This window comes from Microplitis demolitor, chromosome 3, assembly GCF_026212275.2.
Source record: "Microplitis demolitor isolate Queensland-Clemson2020A chromosome 3, iyMicDemo2.1a, whole genome shotgun sequence".
NCBI lineage: Eukaryota > Metazoa > Arthropoda > Insecta > Hymenoptera > Braconidae > Microplitis > Microplitis demolitor.
The window spans coordinates 18036348-18056760 of record NC_068547.1 but is presented as its reverse complement, the minus strand read 5'-3'; the positions used below and the strand labels follow the sequence as shown (position 1 = coordinate 18056760).

The 20413-nt window shown below is 26.9% G+C and overlaps 1 protein-coding gene across 5 annotated transcripts in view; it reads right to left on the bottom strand.

The window, feature by feature from the left end:
• Positions 1–1839: 1839 nt before the first annotated feature.
• Positions 1840–20413, bottom strand: part of LOC103572980 (neo-calmodulin) — a 39277-nt gene continuing 20703 nt past the window's right edge. Inside the window, exons 1-7 of one of the 5 annotated variants that reach the window (XM_014442711.2) lie at positions 10525–10669; positions 9393–9539; positions 8084–8117; positions 5736–5837; positions 4098–4233; positions 3882–4030; positions 1844–3333 (exon numbers count right to left, since the gene is read on the bottom strand). In XM_014442711.2, coding sequence (XP_014298197.1) covers positions 3302–3333; positions 3882–4030; positions 4098–4233; positions 5736–5837; positions 8084–8117; positions 9393–9449 — 510 coding nt within the window. In that variant the 5' untranslated portion in view covers positions 9450–9539; positions 10525–10669 and the 3' untranslated portion in view covers positions 1844–3301. Of the gene's footprint in view, positions 3334–3881; positions 4031–4097; positions 4234–5735; positions 5838–8083; positions 8118–9392; positions 9721–10136; positions 10316–10524; positions 10670–10918; positions 11622–13514; positions 13758–20413 lie in introns of those variants that run through there. The other 4 variants (XM_014442710.2, XM_053737833.1, XM_008551827.3 and 1 more) reach the window with 4 other exon arrangements.

Here is a 20413-nt window from a genome sequence, read left to right as displayed (position 1 = left end):
AAATATTCTTTACCGGTGTTAAAATATTTTTCAGTGTTTAAAATATTTTACTTTGTTAATATTTTTACTTACTCGATCACTGCAGTTATACAGTATTTTTATTAACTAATTAAATTATAGGTGATTAAAATGCTGGGAGTAAAATTGTGAAATTTTTAAATAAATTATTAATTACATAAATAAATTATTTAAATAAGTACATAGCGAAATTGAAATTTCCTCCAGATAATATTCATTGAATTTTTATATTTTTTTATATGTAATACATTTTTTTCTAATTTCTGTACGTGTAATTTTTTTTTACACCAATTTAACACCGTTAAATTACACCGCCTACACCAGTGTTATTTCATTTGAACACCGCGTTGTTTTTACAGTGTAAATAATAATTTTAATAAATTATTATTAATTAAAGTAGTGAACACTTTGTAGTCATTAAATAATGGCTGATTAATTGAAATTTTTTTTTCAATAATTAGACTCTTTAATGATTACGAATTTAAAATAAATAAAATTTTGATTAAAAGAATAAACTTAGGCCGCCCAGGTTGACTAAACCGTTCGGATAGATGTATTTAAATCTGTCAGATATCTATGTATATATTGTCATTGGGACGTTTTGTATTACTATTTGAATTGGCTCATCATCAGTATCGTTACCTTCATCAGATCTTAGATACAGTTAGTATATATGATTATAAACATATACATTTATTTATATATCAGCATAAGTTATTCTCATCTTGTCGCAACATATTATTTGTTTTTGTTTATAATCATTATTTTTTATTTCATTATTACATATTATTTTTGTCTCATACATCTAAAGCTCCCTGATGGGTATTTTTCAAGGTACTGTTGCTTATTTATATTTCGTGAACGCTCTACTTTATTTGTGAATGTCAATCGATTCTTGTCGTAGTGCAACGGCAAGTGATAAACGGAAATGTCGATAATAACATTCATTTTATTTATTTCATATTTTTTCGATATATTTATTTGTTAGAGTTTTTTTTTCTTTTATTATCAATATATATATATATATATATATTTGACCGTTTTGATATGCGTCCTCGCAAACTCAAGCTATAACATACCAGATAATGTCCATATATTTATAGATATATGTACCAACATTATGCAATATTTATATATATATATATATATATATATATATATATATATATATATATTATTTTACGGAGGTTTTAATTCAAAATTCAAGTAAATAAATAACCCAATGCCTTATTGTCAATCTCTGGATAAATTAATCGACGTCAACGATGATAACAAATTTTTTTTTTACGTCCTTACATTTTTTTCATCAATATTTTAGTTACGCGAGAAAATAATCATATATATTTTTATGCTATCATATATGACAATATTTATTTATAAGATATATTCATACCTAACTTATCATTAATTTTTACATAATTATAAAATAATCAAATATAATTACAATATTAAATATAACAATAAATACTTTAAGAGGTAGTCATTATATATATTCATATATACATATATTTTATGATCACATATCGCCACATATATTTATATATACGTATATATAAAAAGATATGGTTATATATAAATATGTATATATATGAATAAATATAAACATGCCTGTATTAATTTATTGTAAAATTTAATATATATGATTATATGTGATCACAAAAGATCATATAAAATCACATAAAAATATTTATTTATATGAAAAGATGTTTTGTATACAATCAGATATGAATATAAATTATATAAAAAATTTAACACAATATATGATTCTACAAATTATATGTGATAATTTTTTCTCGGCCTCTCTCTCTCTTGTCATTTTATTTTATTTTTTTTTTTTTTTATTTAAATTTATTTTTCTTGATTAAGGGTACGGATTTACCGTATATACTTTTATATATTTGGTTTTATGTTCTTATATTTTTTTTGTAATATCAAACAATGGAAATATGTTCTAATAGCAACATCACTCATTAAACTACATTTAATTCCACGCGTTATTTTTCTACATCGCAATACGCGAGAAATATTTAATCTAGTGTCTATTGGATCATTTATTATGTTTATTTATTTATTAATTTTTTAATTTTAGATGTTTAAGGTTCTTAGTGTGTATAATTATAGGTCCGATATTTACTAGCGGGTGTAATTGTAGAGAAAGACAATGACGAAGTTACTTAATGTCCAAGTGTATTATTAATTTTTTTTTTTTTTATTACCGTAACTAAGAAAATTAGAATTTGAAATTAAATTTATCTGAGTTTAAATAATTTTTTTCGAGTATCAATTAAATAATAAGCTATTAAAAAAATATGTCAAAAAAATATAAATAAAATGGAATCTTCTATATTGTACGGTTTCAGTTCAGTAACGTTGCAACGTTTTATTTATTTTCTTTTAAAATAATTTTTTTAAATTCCTTCGTATGATTAATTTAAATTAATTCCATTACGTTATGAAATTATTTTCATTCAAATCCGAACAATATTGGCAATTTTATTTTTTTATTTTATTTAGTTGAGCGAAATTTAACTTATCATAAAGTTGTTTTTTTATTTATCAATATATGGCTGTTTAATGTAGCAAATAAACGTTAATTTGTATTAAAGACTTTCTTCAATAATTTAAAGCCGTTTGTTGGTTTGTTTGTTTATTTGTTTAATTTGAGTCTGTGGAATTTTTTAAATTTTTAAACAGTATATAGAAACATACATATATTTAATATAATGTATGTTAATCAAAGCTCTCAGTTGATTGTTTTTTGATGCATCTTAACTTTTTTCTCTTCTCTCCTCGTTTTTTTTTCTCTCTCTCTAAAGTACTTAAGTATTTTCCTCCATCTTAATCTAACAACAGATTAATTTTAAATTAAAGTATAAATAGTTTTGACGACGCAATTAGCAGCTGTGCAGTGGACCAGCATTAACAGTAGTATAGGAACCCGCCGACGTAGTTGCGAACATTACAATCGTCGTGAAATTTTAACTTTTTTAAGGATTTTTGATAGTCTGAATATTGTTATGAAGAAACTTTTCGTTCATTCTTTGAGTTTATTATATATTTCTTTTATACCTTTTGCTTCTCTATGACCTCAATATACTTCATTCAAAACTTAATCTTTTAAAAATTTTCAGTTTATCCGACTTTTGTTTTATCTTTATTAACCAACTAAGAATTTTCACCAGAAATATATAAGGTTTTAAAAGTCCTCCTCGAGAAGTTCTAGTCGCAGTAGTTTATAGTTTTGTTTAATTTTTTTTTGTCCTCCGGTTTGTTTTTACACAAACTAGTTCTTAGCCGTCAGGATTGTCACAAATTCTGAAATTGATGGTTTATTAATTAATCATCATGTCATATACACTGTAAAAAATCGGGCGTTGATTCGGAGTGATTACAGATTTTATTTCAATCCGAATTCGCTCGGAGTTTTTACAAAAAATCACTCCGCATACGAAGTAAATAGGGAGTTTGTTCTTTCATCGGAGTGATCTAAATTTTATTTAAATTTACATTCACTCCGATTTGGAGTTTTAATATTAAAATCAACTTTCCTACGGAGTTAATTTCACTCCGAAGGGATTAAATTGATTATTGAATATATTGAAACTTTGAATTGGAGTGAATGCGGATTCAAATAAAATCTAGTTCACTCCAAAATCACTCTGCTGGAAAAACAAACTCGGAATCTCTGATTGACGGAGTAAATTCGGAATCAAATAAAAGCCGTAATCACTCCGAATACACTCCCGATTTTTCAGTGCATATTTAACTAATTAAAATAAATCCTTAAGGATTGTACTTTTAATAAACTCATAGTAATATTTTATTTTTATTATATTATTAGTTATTAGTAATAAATAAAATACCTTCATAATTAACCATTCCATCTCCGTTTAAATCAGCTTCTTTAATCATATCATCAACTTCTTCCTCAGATAGTTTTTCACCTAAATTCGTCATCACATGTCGTAGCTCCATTGATGAAATCAAACCATCATTGTTTTTATCAAAAACTCTATTATAAATAGATTTATAAAAATTAATAACAATAATTATATTTTATAAAAATATTTAAGAATTACCTAAATGCTTCTCGTAATTCAGCTTCACCGTCAGCACCTTTCATTTTTTTCGACATCATCTGTAGGAATTCATTAAATTCAATAGTACCATTTCCATCTTGGTCAACTTCATTCACCATATCTCGTAATTCCGTTTCTGAAAAAAATATATTTATAAAATATTTAGTCATATTTGTAGAATATACATGTAAAAAATTTTTGGACTTGGTGTAAAAATTTAGGTGTGAAAATTACACCAAATATCGTGTTAAAATTAAAAATAAAGTCCAAAATACTGTTTAATATCTAAATAAAATTAATATAATTATTGATTAGGTAGTTAAAAATGTTCAATGATCATTTGTTGCTCATTAATTAAAGTTAGAAGGCGTAAAACTGAATGGTGTAAAAAAAGTAGATTACACCATGTCAAAATTACACGAATGGATAATTTATACCATTATTTCAAACTACACGGTCGTGTACAGTTCTCGAGGCCATTTTTACACTAAAATTTTTTACAGTGTATGTAAAATAAAAACTTAAGCAGCAATTAAATTATTATAGTGTCGTTTGAAGTACACTCGATAATTAAAAAAAAAAACTAATATAATTGTGTCGGGATTTGTAAATTTACAATACACGATACAAGTGCTACTTGAGAAAATCGTTGAAGCTCGTGAAAAAAGAAAACTGGCGGAGATTAAAAAGCTTTGAGACAAGTGTTTTTGACGTAGTCAAGCTTGATTGGGGATAAAGATGAAGCTAAAGTTGAAGAGGTTGGAAAGTATGATGAAAATTTAGTTAAATACATGTAAATTCATCCCTTTCTTCATTATTTGCACACGGTTTACATGGACAACGAGCACTCAAGTACATACTATAGAACATTTTTCAAAGCTCGACAAATGCATTAATTTAGTTTCGGTTTATATGAATTTTAATATTTTATTTAAATACCTCAACATAAGCACCGATAAACTTATTGATTTTATAAAACGATTTATATTGTGTGATATAAATTACATTTCAAAAAATTTTTATTGACGATTTAAAATTATAATAAAATTAAAACTAATTTTTTTTTTACATATTAAAATAATAATGAAAATATTTTAATTTCGAGATGTTTAATATTCATGGCCGTGAATTTCGTACGTATAAAAAAATATTCCGTAATTTTAAGCAAAAGAGAATTTTTAAAAGTCTGCATAATATAAATTTTATTTTCTTAATTTTTTTCATGGAATGCTCCAATTTTTTTCATGAAAAAAAAAAAAAAATTATATATTTCTTTATTATTTTAAATTAAATCATCACACTGATTAAATACCAAATCTTTTTTTTTTTAATTGCAATAATAATTGAAAAATTAACAAGTAAATTTTCGAAAATCTTTATTTTATTTTTTAATTAGAAAATTATAAATACCACAACATTATTGAATTTTAATAAACTTCGATCCATACCTTTATGTATTTTAATTTTAAAAAAATAAAATAAATTCAAGTATAAAAATTTAGTACTAAAAGTTATAAACTTATGGTGCAGAAAAGTTACGACAGTTAATTTGTTAAGACACATGATTTATGTAATAATACTCGAGGATTAATTACACATGACTATACATCGTTTATTACAGTTAAATAATTATCTCACCTGATGGTCTTTGTCCCAGTGAACGCATAACGACCCCAAGCTCAGCCATTGTAATCGTGCCGTCCTCATCTTTATCAAATAGCATAAACGCTTCTTTAAATTCTGCAACAACAAATAATGAGTTTAAATATTATAACCAAAATTTATGATATTATCATTATTCTCTAGCTAATAACTCGGTCAGAGTAACAATAAAAATTCGCATAATATCTTTTACACATAAATTATTTTTATTTTATATCGAACATAAATAATTTAAGTTATAGTGATGCGAAGAATAAAAAAATTTCTAGGCGACTGTTTGGCGGTGACCAACTTAAATGTTGTAGTATAGTGAAAACGCACGAGCATGACAAACAAATGGTCATTGAATAAGTTTTATTAACTTGCTGGCAACTTTTACATGCATATATCTTGTAGACAATCACGATTGTCGAGAGTTTAGGATATAGTCTTACGTACGCGTGAATTATTCTGCTTGCTATTAATCATTAGTTCCTACATGGATACTCGCGGGTGATATCGATATGTATAATATCGGTGTAAAAAAGTATGTGACTCGTTTATTTGTGTTCTGTGTGGTCACGAAGGTTTTATACATAAAAATCTACATGTCGAGTGAGAATACCCTCGCAAGCTATCGGGCACATGGCCAGAATTCTCAACATGCTGTTCTATCTCATACTCCTTCTCACTCCTTACAACTATTCGGATACTATATTCGATGTATTATAAATTTCGATTTTAAAACCCCCAAGTGGGTTCTCGTGTTTCTATCTAGCTCAGAATTATGTTTATAGTCGCCAATACACTTGTAATTTTAATTTATTCTAGGACACATGAATACTTGACTCTCAATTTTTATTATAAATTTAATACATCTATGTAATTATAGCTGTCATGTTCATATTTATATATGTATATCTCTATTTTATAAAAGCTGATTTAAAGTCCAGATGGAAAATTAAATTGCATTTTTCTACCAGAATTGCATTTTTCCTCATTTTCATTATTATCGTCAACCGATTTTTTTTTTTTTATTCTTTAAAAATAATAGATGAATAAATTTTATTTATATGTCACTGAAATTTTTTTTTTTAATTCAAGTGACATATTAATTACTTAGTTAAATTTTTCCTTAATATTTTACACTAAAAAATTGGCGGAGTAAACGCGGATTAAATCTGGAGTGAATGTGGATTGAAATAAAATCTAGATGACTCTGAAATCACTCCTCTAAAAAAAAGTCTCTATTTACTCTACATGCGAAGTGATTTTTTAAAAACTTCGTTACGGAGTGAATTTGGATTTAAATAAAATTTGTAATCACTCCCAATTCACTCCCGATTTTTTACAGTATAATAATTCAAAAACTATTTTTTTATTCATATCAACTACATTTTCTCTCAATCCTAAGGTTTTATATTTTTTATATTCCACGATATCTCTAGTTGGTATCTAATCTCATACATAGCTTAAAAGCTCCCTCGAGAATTCACCCAAGCAAAAAAATCAACTCAATATATTACCCAAGATATGCTACTACAACTACAGCTATTACTGTTACGATTATTCCTGGTGCAATAATGGCTATGAGCAATGCGGAAATCCAATAAGAATCGGAATCAAGTCGATCTATCTTTGCTAATCTCATGTTTAGTTTAATATAAATTTACGGTCTCAAGAGCACCAGAAAAGTAATCAACTCTCCTATATAACTTTTTCAATACAAAACATATAAATTACAAAAATCGCTTTATCTCGAAATTTAATTTTTTTTTCGCTCTGTTATACTAAATAACTTTTTTTTTCTATTCATCGAACATTCAATTTTACATATCTTGCATTTGACAATTTTTTAATACTTTATTTATTTTTTTTATTGTTATTATTATTTAAAATTATTTTGTAGTGTCACGTGGAAAATGATTTTAGTTTATGCTCCAAATAAAATTCTCTACTGTCCTGGCAATTAAAACTTTTAGCAGATCTCTACTCATAAATCTATTGCTATGAAAAATAGTGAGCATTTTTAAATGTAAACCTTAGAGTTTTCCGCATGACCTAGTCGAAGGATTGAGTATAAATATTTACATATGCAAATGGTCTAGTAGATGAGGAGATGTACACACACACGCACGCATATTATGAACACATACATGTATCATATTATGCTCATCATTACGAAAATTCATGTTTGCTGTTCAACTTTATGAATAAACAATCTCAAACAATTATGTTGCAGTTACAATATTATGCATGATTTATCTATAGCTTTAATAATAAATAATTAAAATTTAATTATTTTTATAAATTATAAAATTGAATAATTAATAAAATAAATTTACCGGCAACTTGATCCTCCGTGAGTCCATATTCCGACTGTAAAAAATTAAAAAAATCCATTTATTATTTACACGAAACAATAAACAGTGGAATAGATTGTCGTAATTTATTACCGTCTGTAAAATAAACAGACATTTATATTGAGAATTTGACAATCAATTTGACTAGTAAGCCAGTATAATTTACGATAGTGATGTAAATAGTTTATCTCGCCACCTGAGGGCATTAGCGTGTAATCATGCAAACATTAGGTAAATAGATTTTAGTAGTATGGGCTAAATCTTGTTGATCCGTTTGATAGTAATACTGTATATAGTATATTATAGAAGTGGTACGATTGTATGAGAGAGTTTAGAGATCACGAATAAGAGCTAAAGATGCGATACCGAGAGTAGGAGGAGGAAGGAAAGCTTTGGCCGATTGCCGAAAGCTCACGCTTAAAACTTGTCTCGTCTTGTATACGAAAATCCACGTGTATATATAGTGCGGTCGGATGAGAGGTCATTTCCCGTATTATTAGTAATGTATGTCACGGTAGACGACGATCATTACAACATAGACCATACTCTATGGTAACGGATGTCCGTTGCTACGTAATTGGGTTGTTAAAAGTTTCTTGCGAAAATTCAAATTTTCCTCTTTGCATGATAAATACGTACACTTGTAATCATACTTCAAAGCCTTCATTAATAAAAAAAAAAAAAAAAGACATATTTAATTTTAAAATCCATAAAAAAAAATTATCCTAGAGTTAACAGGCTGTTAACAATTTTTTGATTTTTTTTTCAACAAATTAATTACAAAAAAAAAAAAAAAAAAATTTTTTTCAAAACGATAAATTGTAAAAAAAAAAAAATGCGCATGTAGAAAATTAAAAAAACTATAAGTGCAATTTTTTGAAATATTTTTTTTTTTTTACAATTTATCGTTTTGAAAAAAATCAAAAAATTATTAGACGTCGGCTGAATTATGATACTGAAGTTAGCTGACGTCTAATAATTTTTGGATTTTTTTTTAATAATAAATTATTAAAAAAAAAATATTTGAAAAAATCGCACTTAAAGTTTTTTAAATTTTCTACATGTGCGTATTTTTTTTTCTTTTTTTTTGTAATTCATTTGGTGAAAAAAAATGAAAACTTTTCAATAGTTTGCCAACTTCTAAATTATACTGACTTCATTATCATAAAAAAAAATTGTTCATTAAATACTCAAATTTTTGTTACTGATTGCTAATTTATTAAATTAGCTGGGGCATGATAGCTTATTGATAATAATTATAATTAATTTTATGTTGGAAAATTATGTATACCCCGAAAATTTGTGATGTATAAAAAAAAATCTGTACGTGAGTCGTTATTCGTAACATTGGAAATACCAGTGATCAACACATTCGAATTTCAAAGCTCGACAATTGTCCAATTGCCAATAAATTATTCGACTGAAATGATGAATGTGTCTAGATAAAAAAAAAAAAAAACAAAAAGAATAATAATAATAGTAACAACAAAAGAACAAACGAGATTTAAAACAGCGAATGGAAGAGAATAAAAAAGAGTTTAGTCGCGTTCATTTTCGGAGAATAAAAAATAGTCACGATCACTTGCAGTAATTTACACACTTTCGCTTTGTATCTGTATCTGTATCGTACCACATGGAACGGATATATTTATAGGTATTTTCTGTGCATATATATATATATATATATATATATATATATATATATATATATATATATATATATATATATATATATATATATATATATATATATATATGAACGACGGTCGTTAAATTTTCACTCAATAAATATATGTATTAACAACATAATTATATTTTAACGATTAAGTTTTAGTTCTTTTTTATTTAGACTAAACTTTTATTGCTATTATTTTTGGTATGGTGTGGTATGGATATATGAGTGTAAGTCGATGAAAAAAGAATAAAAACAAAATTGCTGAACAGATAAGCACATGTTCCAGTGACTTAATGTTTATAAGTGATGACACAGCTGAATCTAATGTTATCTATTTTGATTTTAGTCAGCAATAGAAACCTGGGGTTTTCCGTTAATGTAACCGCGGTCATAACTTATAACTCAATACTTCAAAATCCATCGTCTCAAGGTCAACTAAAATTCATCTCTTAATATTTAAAAATAAAAAAAAAGTATTGTTAACAAAATAAAAATTATTTTTAAAAAGTCACTAAAAAAGTATAGAATTCAAAAAACAATTAAATTTAAATTTTTCAAATAGAAAAAAATGTCACTCTAAGAAACTTTAAAGCTATATATCAAGTATTCTGATACACAATGACCCAATTTTTCGTCGCAAATAAAAAATCTAAAGAATTTTTTTTCATCGTTTTGTCATTCCAAATTTATTTTCACTGTTATGAACTCAAAATATTTAAAATAAACAAAAAAAAAATTTCGTCCATACATCAAAGTCACTGTAACAAAGATAAATATTTTTGTTTATTCATTTTTAATAAACACGCACGCATTTTTGCATTCACATGAATACTCGCTCACTTTAATTTTAAAATTCAACGCAGTTACAATATTCTGAAAATTGTTTATTTGACTCATCGACTACACTTGTATATCGTAAAGTAATAACTAAATAAATGGATACGCATACCGACACGCAAACATACTATGTCTGTACATGTGATAATAAACTATATATATATATATATATATATGAAGAGCCATGTGATTTTTCCATTTGTCACACTTGGCACAATACCAGCGAGTACAAGCAATGAAAACGTCGCTGATTTTTTATCTTCATAATTGATAATTTAATAAAAATCTACAGACCGAAAACTTACGCTGATTTGTCGAATTTGAGGATCTATCGAACTAGTTAGTCTCCGCAGTCTTCCGTACTCAGACGAATATTTTTTTTCCGTATCAGCCATTATTTTTGTGTATCAACTTTTTTTTTTTTATTTAACTACAAATCGAAAACACTAGTAAACACTTTAAGATAAAAAAAAAATTCTAAAACAAATACAATAACCGTTAACTTTTAATCTAGAGTATAATCAGAAAACAAACACTTGAAATTAAAATATTTAGTTAAACGTTAGCACGTTATAAAGTTTGGTTCAACACACAAGTAGTAGGATGTTATGAGAAGAGCGTACTCATTGATCAGAAGCCGGTTTATAGAGAGTTTACTCAACAAATTTATTAATGTTCTATTCAGATAGAATGAAATACACGTTGGGATGTATATATACATATATATATTTAATAGTTAAAGTGTGATAGTGAAATTAAAGCAAAATTTAAGGGAAATGGCGTAGCGTTACGTTGGCTATAACTAATACTCGTCGACGCGCTTTTACTCCGTATCGTCCTCACTTATATATGTTGTATAGTATAGAGAGAAGATAGTCCACTACGTTTATTACTGGCACGTCCCAGCTATACAAGTATAAAGTGTATAAGCATTAGTATACAGAATGGTTGGCTGCCAGAATTCCCGAATTCCCCGACTATACTTATGTTCGGTGGGAATTAACTTTAAGTATAATTTTTGCCACCATTATTAGGTACACATGTGCATACGACAATTAATTAATGTCTAATGACATATATCTTAATAATCTTCTTGTGTTTATTTTATTTAAAAATGTTAGGTGGGATTGAAAAAATATTTTTTAACCGACTGTAAAATTTGTTAAAAAAATTATTAAATTTTTCCCGAACAAACATCGGTTATTAGTTGTCGTCAGTAGTTTAATTCACGTTGGTTACTGACAGTCGAAACAACTTGAAAGGAAGAAGTTGCTTTTCCTCTTTACTTGTCAAGTATAACCTTCGACCGTTTTTAAACCTGTGTACCTCTGACGATTGGTTGTTGGCTCGTCTCTCTTTTGTGTTGTTGTCTCGCGCCAGTACGCGTTGGTGGACCCGTTCTACCTCATTTATTTTATTATTTCTTTTTTCTCTCAGTCTCTTTCTCATACAGGAAATAGCATACAGCTTGCCAAGATATGTGGTGGAGGTAAGAAGCTATCTATCTAAAAAATATATTTCAAGGGCTTCAACACAGTCGAGCCGAAATATTAACAGCAAGTTGCTCGTTGGTATTTATTTTTATTGCAATCGATTACATTGAAAAATTTTATGAAACTTTTTTTTATTTCTTCGTAGCAATCGTCGCTAAATTGTTGAGGTAATAAATTATTTATGTCATTAGGGTATTAAATTTATGTTGTAGATACATATATAATTAGTTTACTGCATAGTAGGGTCTTAGGTTGACTGTCGTATAATGATATCTTATTTTATGACTCGGAAACGTATTAAAATAATAGGGGTGAGGACATTTACATATAGGTGACGACCTGGAGTAGTGTTAGAATCTATACTAGGAACCGGGAGAATAGGGTCCGATTAGATAGCGCCGGGTTCCAGGTGCTAAAGAATTATCGATTGATCATTCCTACAGCAATACAAGTGGGTCACATTTAAACCATTGGCCAGTCGATTCTACAGACTGAAAAAGTTACAATATTTCAGTCAAGTTTTTTTCGTAGATTTTTATTTGAAATGGAAAATATTTCGCCATCAATGAAGAAATTTTAAAAAATATTGTTCACAATAAATTCGAGAATTGTGAATTCTATTTTACTCAACATTCCACTCGAATAAAAATACTCTGATAGATTTTTATAATGTTTTGTAGTTCTTGAGATTCTTGCTTGATATTAATGTTGAAAATATAGAGAAAATAAAAATAATTATAACATTTAAAAAATAAATAAATAAAAGCTTTAAACCTTGATGAAGATATTTAAGTTTCTCTTTTCGTTTTAGTCACGACTCACTTGATGCTTTACATTCATGTATTTTTTTTTTATTTTTTCTTTATATTCATGTGTAAATATGCTCAGCTTTGATGTTAAAAGTGTCTTTGAGACTTAAGTAATTAGTACTAAAGTTTTAAATATTTAAAAATTCTATTTTTTTTCAATTAAATTTACTAATTGGCACTAGTGAAATATTTAAATAATCTAAACATCAAACACTTACTGTTATTTTAAAAATAATTGTCATAGACTTTTAACCTTGACTTATTTTTAAATATTTTTTTAATAGACACAAATAAAAAATTTAATAACCACTAATATTTTATTTAAAAAATCGAAAACCTTTTAAAAATTTATATATTTTTTTATTATGAAAATAAATTAATCTGAAAATTTTTGGTGTAGAGAAAGAGAAGTTTGACATTTTTTACGTCAATATTGCATGTATGGAGTAATTTTTAAAAATATTATAATAATACAGTTGGCACGTACTGGCTTAAGGGCGTTTTTACTTTTTATCATAATTGTTATTTTTTTTCTATAAGTATAATTTTTTGGTCTCATTAATTTTATGCTTTTGATTCGAAAAATAAGTAAAACTTACTAAATTAATGGTGACAATTAAATCGTACTGCTGTCGTTGTCCCTTTTTTTTATTTTTACCGGTCTTAACACAAGCCGCTTTTGGTGTTACTTTAACTTGTCCTTTTTGTGCGCTTGGTTTCTGAGCTGGTTTAACAGATCCTTTCGCCGGCGTACCCTTTTGACCTCCAGTTAAAGGAGCTTTTTGTCCACTAGTTCCTTTTTGATTAACATGTCCCGTTCCATCTGCTGGTTTATTACGAGCCTGTAAATTTCAATACATTTTTTACATTTCTTGTCAAGATTTAGTTCATGACACGTGTCTGTGTTCAAATTTTTTATTAAATATCCATGATAGTAAAGTTAGCGGGCATCTGACAATTATTAAAACTTTGAAATGATAAATTAAAATTTTTATAAAATAAAAATAAAAAAATACATGTTTAGACAATTCAAAATTCAGTACATGCATTTTTTTTTAATTTTATAGTTTTAATTATTTATTTATTTTTTATATGTAATTAAAAAATTGTGGTATGTCTGCTACGTTTACACTCACTAAATATCCATAGGAAAAAATAGTGACATTTTAATTATTAGATTTTTTAAATTTTTGAGTTAAAAATTATCAGTTTATTTTAAATTAAATGTTGAAAAATTAAAATAATTTATTTAAATATTTATAAGAGCTGATGATAGTTCATACTTGAGGGTAAAAAAAATTTACGAAACAATCTTAAGAGTTTTGGGATCAAGATAAAGTTGATGAGAGAAAAAAAATAAGGAAAGAAAATAATGGAAATAGAAAATAGGTTTTTCTCGATGCTTTATGTACGGTAGTAGTACTTGTTATATATATATATATATATATATATATATATATATATATATATATATATGTATATATATATATATATATATATATATATATATATATATATATATATGTATATAAAACTCTGGAAAGGAGAAGCGACTCTCTGGCGCTTGAGAAACGTCGGTGAGGGCTGAAGAAACTAGGACACCCGACGATCGAAACTTGCAAAGAGCTCACGAGCTTTCCTGAAAGTTAACGCCGAACGGGGAATAGTCTTGCAGAGCATAGTATTCCATAGGATCGTGTAGTTATAGCTCTCTGAGGTAGTAGAGAAATTTCGAGTAAAGGATCGTTTGTTTGTTTGTTTATTTTCTTATTGTGATGCATTTCCCAATAAATCATGATGAAGCTGTTTGTCTAGCACTTTAAAACCAGCCCTCTAAATTCAAATCCGCCTTCAGCCAAATTAAAATAGACTTTTCATGTCTATTATTTTCTGTGTATATTTTGTTGCAAAGGATAAAAAGAAAATTCATTGTTTATTGTTCGCTGACAACAACAACCGGTTATTTTATTACTTTATTATTTTAGAAAATTTTATATTTATTAAATTTCAAACATGACATCATAATAAATTTTATCCTGAGAAAATGACTACAAAGTATACTCATGAATCTTACTTCAAGTCATAATACTTGCTGAAGAGTCTTACTCATACAGGCGTATCTTCTAATTCACGAGAGCCAAAGTAAGGCCGAGGTTAAGGATAATGATTAATCCGATTTACGGGAGATGCAATTTTAAAAGTAGTCATCACTTGCAGAGTATTAATAACAAAAAATTAAAAAAAAAGACATAACCAGCTTTCTAAAGTTGTTATACAAAAATTTTACAATCAAAAGTTTTGTAAATCCATTATATATACATTTTAATTTTAATATAGATGACTATTAAATAGAATTTTTTTTTTTTTGTTTAATTTTATTAAAGAACTTTGTAACCTAAATCTTCTATATTATTGGCATAGAAAGTTTCAAATTCATTATTTATATTTATGACAGATACAAATGTGATAAAATTTATACAATGACAAACTTAAAAAAAAAAAAAGGAAAAATTTTTCTATAGTTATACAAATCACTCAATTTGTTTGAAAAAAATTTATCGTTATTTTTTGCATTGAAGGCAACCCATCGATATAGATATATTAAAAATAACCTTGTATACACACACATACATTTAAACAATTTTAAATTTCCATCTCATATGTAAAGTATAAAGTTTTAAATTAAAAAATTTTAAACTTTGCATATTTTTTGTGCGTTACTGTATACAGCCACGTAAACTTATAATTTTTCTTCACCGAGAACGTGAGTGTGTGACCCAGATGAAAGGTTTTGAATATGAAAAATTGACTTATTTCGGTCTGAATTCACCCGCGAAATCACACAAATGCCACTCAATTTGAAAGATAAAAAATGATTGGGCAAAAAACAGTTTCAATAACATTTGTTGCCATTATGATCATCATTATTGTGATTATTATTATACAAAGTGAATGATGAATACTTTTACATTAAATTCTATGGGCATCTGAGAGGGAACAATGAATAAAATTTATTTCATACTATCACTTTTGTTCGTTTCACTTAACTTTTCCAATGACAATGGCTTACAAGTTACCTTCTATTCGGGTTTTATTTATTGTTCGTATTTACTTTTTCAATTTGTCTTTTTTCAAAAGTATTTTGATAGTTTCCATGTGAAAACCTCCTTTTATTAATTTCATTTTTTTTTTTTAAAGAAAAATTGTTGCTACTTGATATAATTTACTTTCAAAGTATTGAATACAATAAATATTATTATTATTATTATTATTATTATTATTATTATTATTAATATATTTATTATTATTATTATTGTTATTATTATTATTATTATTATTCACATCAAAAGAATTTACATTTGCTTTGACTCAATCAAATGCTTCGAAAATTTCAATCGAAATAAAGCTTCCCGTAGTCGTAGTTGAAAATTAATTACAATGTATAATTAACTACTCATTCATGTCAAAGTCATTCTGACATAAAAGCCCTTTTATATTAATATTTTAAAAATAATCGTGACTTACAGAAAAGCAATTCATCAAAGTCTTTATTAATATTGTACTATTTCTATGCGATATAAATAAAACTGGTATCCAAAAATAAACATCACTCATGGATTGAATTATTTTCTCATCCAGTTTTTTTTTCCCAGCGTGGGTGATACGTGATAATTAACGTGATTGAATCTAATTTATTGTGCGTGACTATTTTATTTTTATCTCTCATCAACTCAAAATCTTATACAATTTAAAATCCATTACAATAAATTTAAATATAATTTTATGATGAAAATTTATACTTTATTTATATTTTTACAGTTTATTTTTAATTTTATTTCCGTTGAGAATTTTATCGATAATTTAACATTTTTATTACTTAAAGCAAGAAAAGTAAATTCAAAATTTTTTTTTAATTAATCACTCGGGATTTAATCCATTATTCATTTTTTTTGAACTCATTAACATAAATAATTAATTTCTACTAATCAATAATTTTATTTCATGACTAAAATCATTATTATAAATTATCAATCCAAAAGTTTCAAAATTTTGATTTTTTATTTATTAATTATCTTTCAATGCACGTAAATAATTTTTACTATTAGTAATTAAAATTTTCAAATTATCATATTTATTAAAAAATAACATCAAAATTTATAATTCACGTTTGATATTTCCTCTATAATAGACCTTATTTACGCAAAAGGACCCATCTCCGTTTCCGTAATGACTGAATCGTTCTTTCAATGTCTAGTATTTCCACTCAAAGACGTATTATATCTACTACTCCAATGTACTATACAAAAATTTACTGGCTTCTTATCTTATTTAAAGTACCTATCATTATTTGTTCATGTTGCGTGAAAAATCTATACTAGAAACAAAATTAACTGAGGAATTAAATCCGCAAATAATTTCCGTTTATTCAAATTTCGTTCAACAAAAAATGAAAACAAAGCAAATGCAAATAATAACCGTTTAAACTTTTAAAGAAAATAAATACCCGGTTTCAGGCAGTCAGTTGAAATTATATGACAGAGTAGTTGATGTTATATAATATATGAATACGTAAATAGGCATTAATTTATTCGACGTATATTTTCTAAAAGCCAGCAAGTTAGTTGACAGCAGAATGAGTCTGCTACGTGTGTGCTCTCCGTGTTCTAGTGTACTTCATCAATGTTACATTAATTAGTCACGAGCTGTTATATGTACATATATAAATACATTTTGCAAGGAATTATAAACATTTCATAGCGTATAACAATGTAAAGTACACTTCTATTTGCCGTTAACATATCAACTAAACAAATTAAATTGATATACATAGATAATAACCTTAACCTGTGACAGGTGTGCATATTATTAAAGATTATTTGTAGGGATTCTCTCGCAATTAATATCGAATTTCTTGTACAAGGTCATATACTCTGATAGTTAATTCTTTGGAGACATAATAAACATGAAGAAGGGAACCTCAAGGGACTTAATGATGGTCTTATTTGACTATGAGCTGGTTGCCACTGGTGCCCCCAGACACTTGATCAATGTTCCATTAATCAGCCAAGTTACTGGAGAGCATGGCAATTTAATACACACCCGCTTTTACTCTACACTTATACATTGATAGATTGCTGTATTGGTTATAACTATTTATGTGTGTGTAGGTGTCCTAGGATCTACAATCAACTCGTTATACTCGTTACTTGCTACTCGTTAGTGTGTGTATTAACGTGGGCGGGTGGTCGATGTTTTTCCCAGGAGATAACTACCAACAATTTGGAATGTACTCCTACTCCCTTGGTAATTATGACTACAGTCATAATTGCGGGGAAGTTAATGTGATAATTTAATTAGGAATAACTTTATTTACTGATATTTATTCTTATAGTAAAACTATGTTTTAAATATTTACACATGTTCATTTTTTTAAATTTTACTATCGGTGAAAATGAAAACAATATTTATACACTGTAAAAAAAACCGGGGTGAGTCTAGGCGATGTAAGTGTTAAAACTTTCAGTGTTTAAATAACACCGCCGCCGGTGTAAATATTCTTTACCGATGTTAAAATATTTTTCGATGCTTAAAATATTTTACTGTGTGAATATTTTTACTCACTCGATCACTAGAGTTAAACAGTGTTTTTATGAATTAATTAAACCATTGGTGATTAAAATACTGGGTGTGAAATTGTGTAATTTTTGAATAAATTATGTATAACATAATTAATTATTTAAATAAGTACATAGCGAAATTTAAATTTCCTCCAGATAATATTCATTGAATTTTTATATTTTTTATATGTAATACAATTTTTTTTTTCTTATTACTACCCGAGTCGAAATATCTAGCCTCATTCCAGCCTCACTGAGTAAAAAAAAGTATTTTGAGCTTCAAATGATGCTCAAAGATCCTCAATAAGCCTCGATGAGCCTCAAATGAATCTATTGACTGCGTAATTACAATAAAATTCGATTAGTATTATTTGAGGCTCTTTGAACATTATATGAGGCTCATTGATGCTTTTTAAACATCATTTGAGGCTCATTGAGACTTTTTGAACATTATTTGAGGCTCATTGAGGCCTCTTGAACAATATTTAAGGCTCAAAATGCTTTTTTTACTCAGTGAGGCTGGATTGAGGCTAGATATTTTGACCCCGGTATACGTGGAATTTTCTTGTACCCGATTTAACACCGCCTAAACCATTGTTATTTTATTTTAACACCACACCGCGTTAAATTGAGTCCATTTTTAAAACCGCTCTCTTTAGAGTGTAGGAATGAAAGTGTGATAGATGCATAAGTAGTGGCTCGTAAAAAATATATTTCCAAGGCAGTTGGTTTTTCATTTTCTTTTATACTTATTGTTATCGCAGGGACATAACTTATAAAATCTTGCATGATACTGTCGACGGTTGAGCATATAGTGCATGAATATAATGCAGCATACGAGAAGATTTCAGTGTGGCTTAAAATAAGCCAAAAGTTCTCAACGTTCCTTTAGTAAACTTTGAACAAACATTATTTTCAGTGAGTCGTTGCGAGAAAAATATACTCAGTGTTTTCACATTTCGAAGTCCGACGCGATAATAAAAATATCTACATTTATATACATACATATATGTATGTATGCATTTTATTTAGTATCAGTAAATATTTTCAAACTACCAAACGACCAACTATTCCATATATTCAATGTGATTTTTGAAAATATAATAGCAGAAGTAACAGTTGAAAAATAAACTAAATAAATGAAAAGTATGTAACATTGCTATAAAAATTTTTGTAAACCATTACAAAAGTTTGTTGTGAATAAAAATCAAAAGATAAAAATGTTTAAAATGATTTACTAGTCGTGTGCATGCCAAACAATTTTCACTGCTGCCCAATTTTCAATCAAGAGAAAAAATATATAACTATTGTCCATTATTTAAACAGGAAATGACATATTTCGCGGGAAACAGGAATAAAAATAAAGAATAATAATAATAATAATAATAATAATAATAATAATAATAATAGTATATGTAATAAAAGTAGACTTTGTCGGTTGAGCAGCGATGACGAAGTCATAAGAGATGGGAAGAATAAACTGGATATAATCCTAGGCAATCTGAGATTTAGTTTTTGATATTACAGTAAATCCTTCATTCAATGTGTGAAATTTATGTTATATCGAGTTCGCGAAATGGAACAGTATCTCTGAGACTTGATAATTTATTTGCGTATGGTAAATAGTAAATGAGTTGATCGAAATACCGGCTTAGGATTGACGATGCTTAATGTAGTGTTAAAGTTAGTTCGTGGTTAATATTCTAGAGTAGCTGACTCACTAACTGATTCAATCGAGCAAAACGCATTTTAGAAATATATAGTTTACTGTGAGAAATAACTGTGATATGATATATAGTTATACACTTGAGAATAAGGGGAGGGATACGAAGATGATGAAGAAGAAAAAACCATGGAGGTGGAACAGTATTTCCGGGATA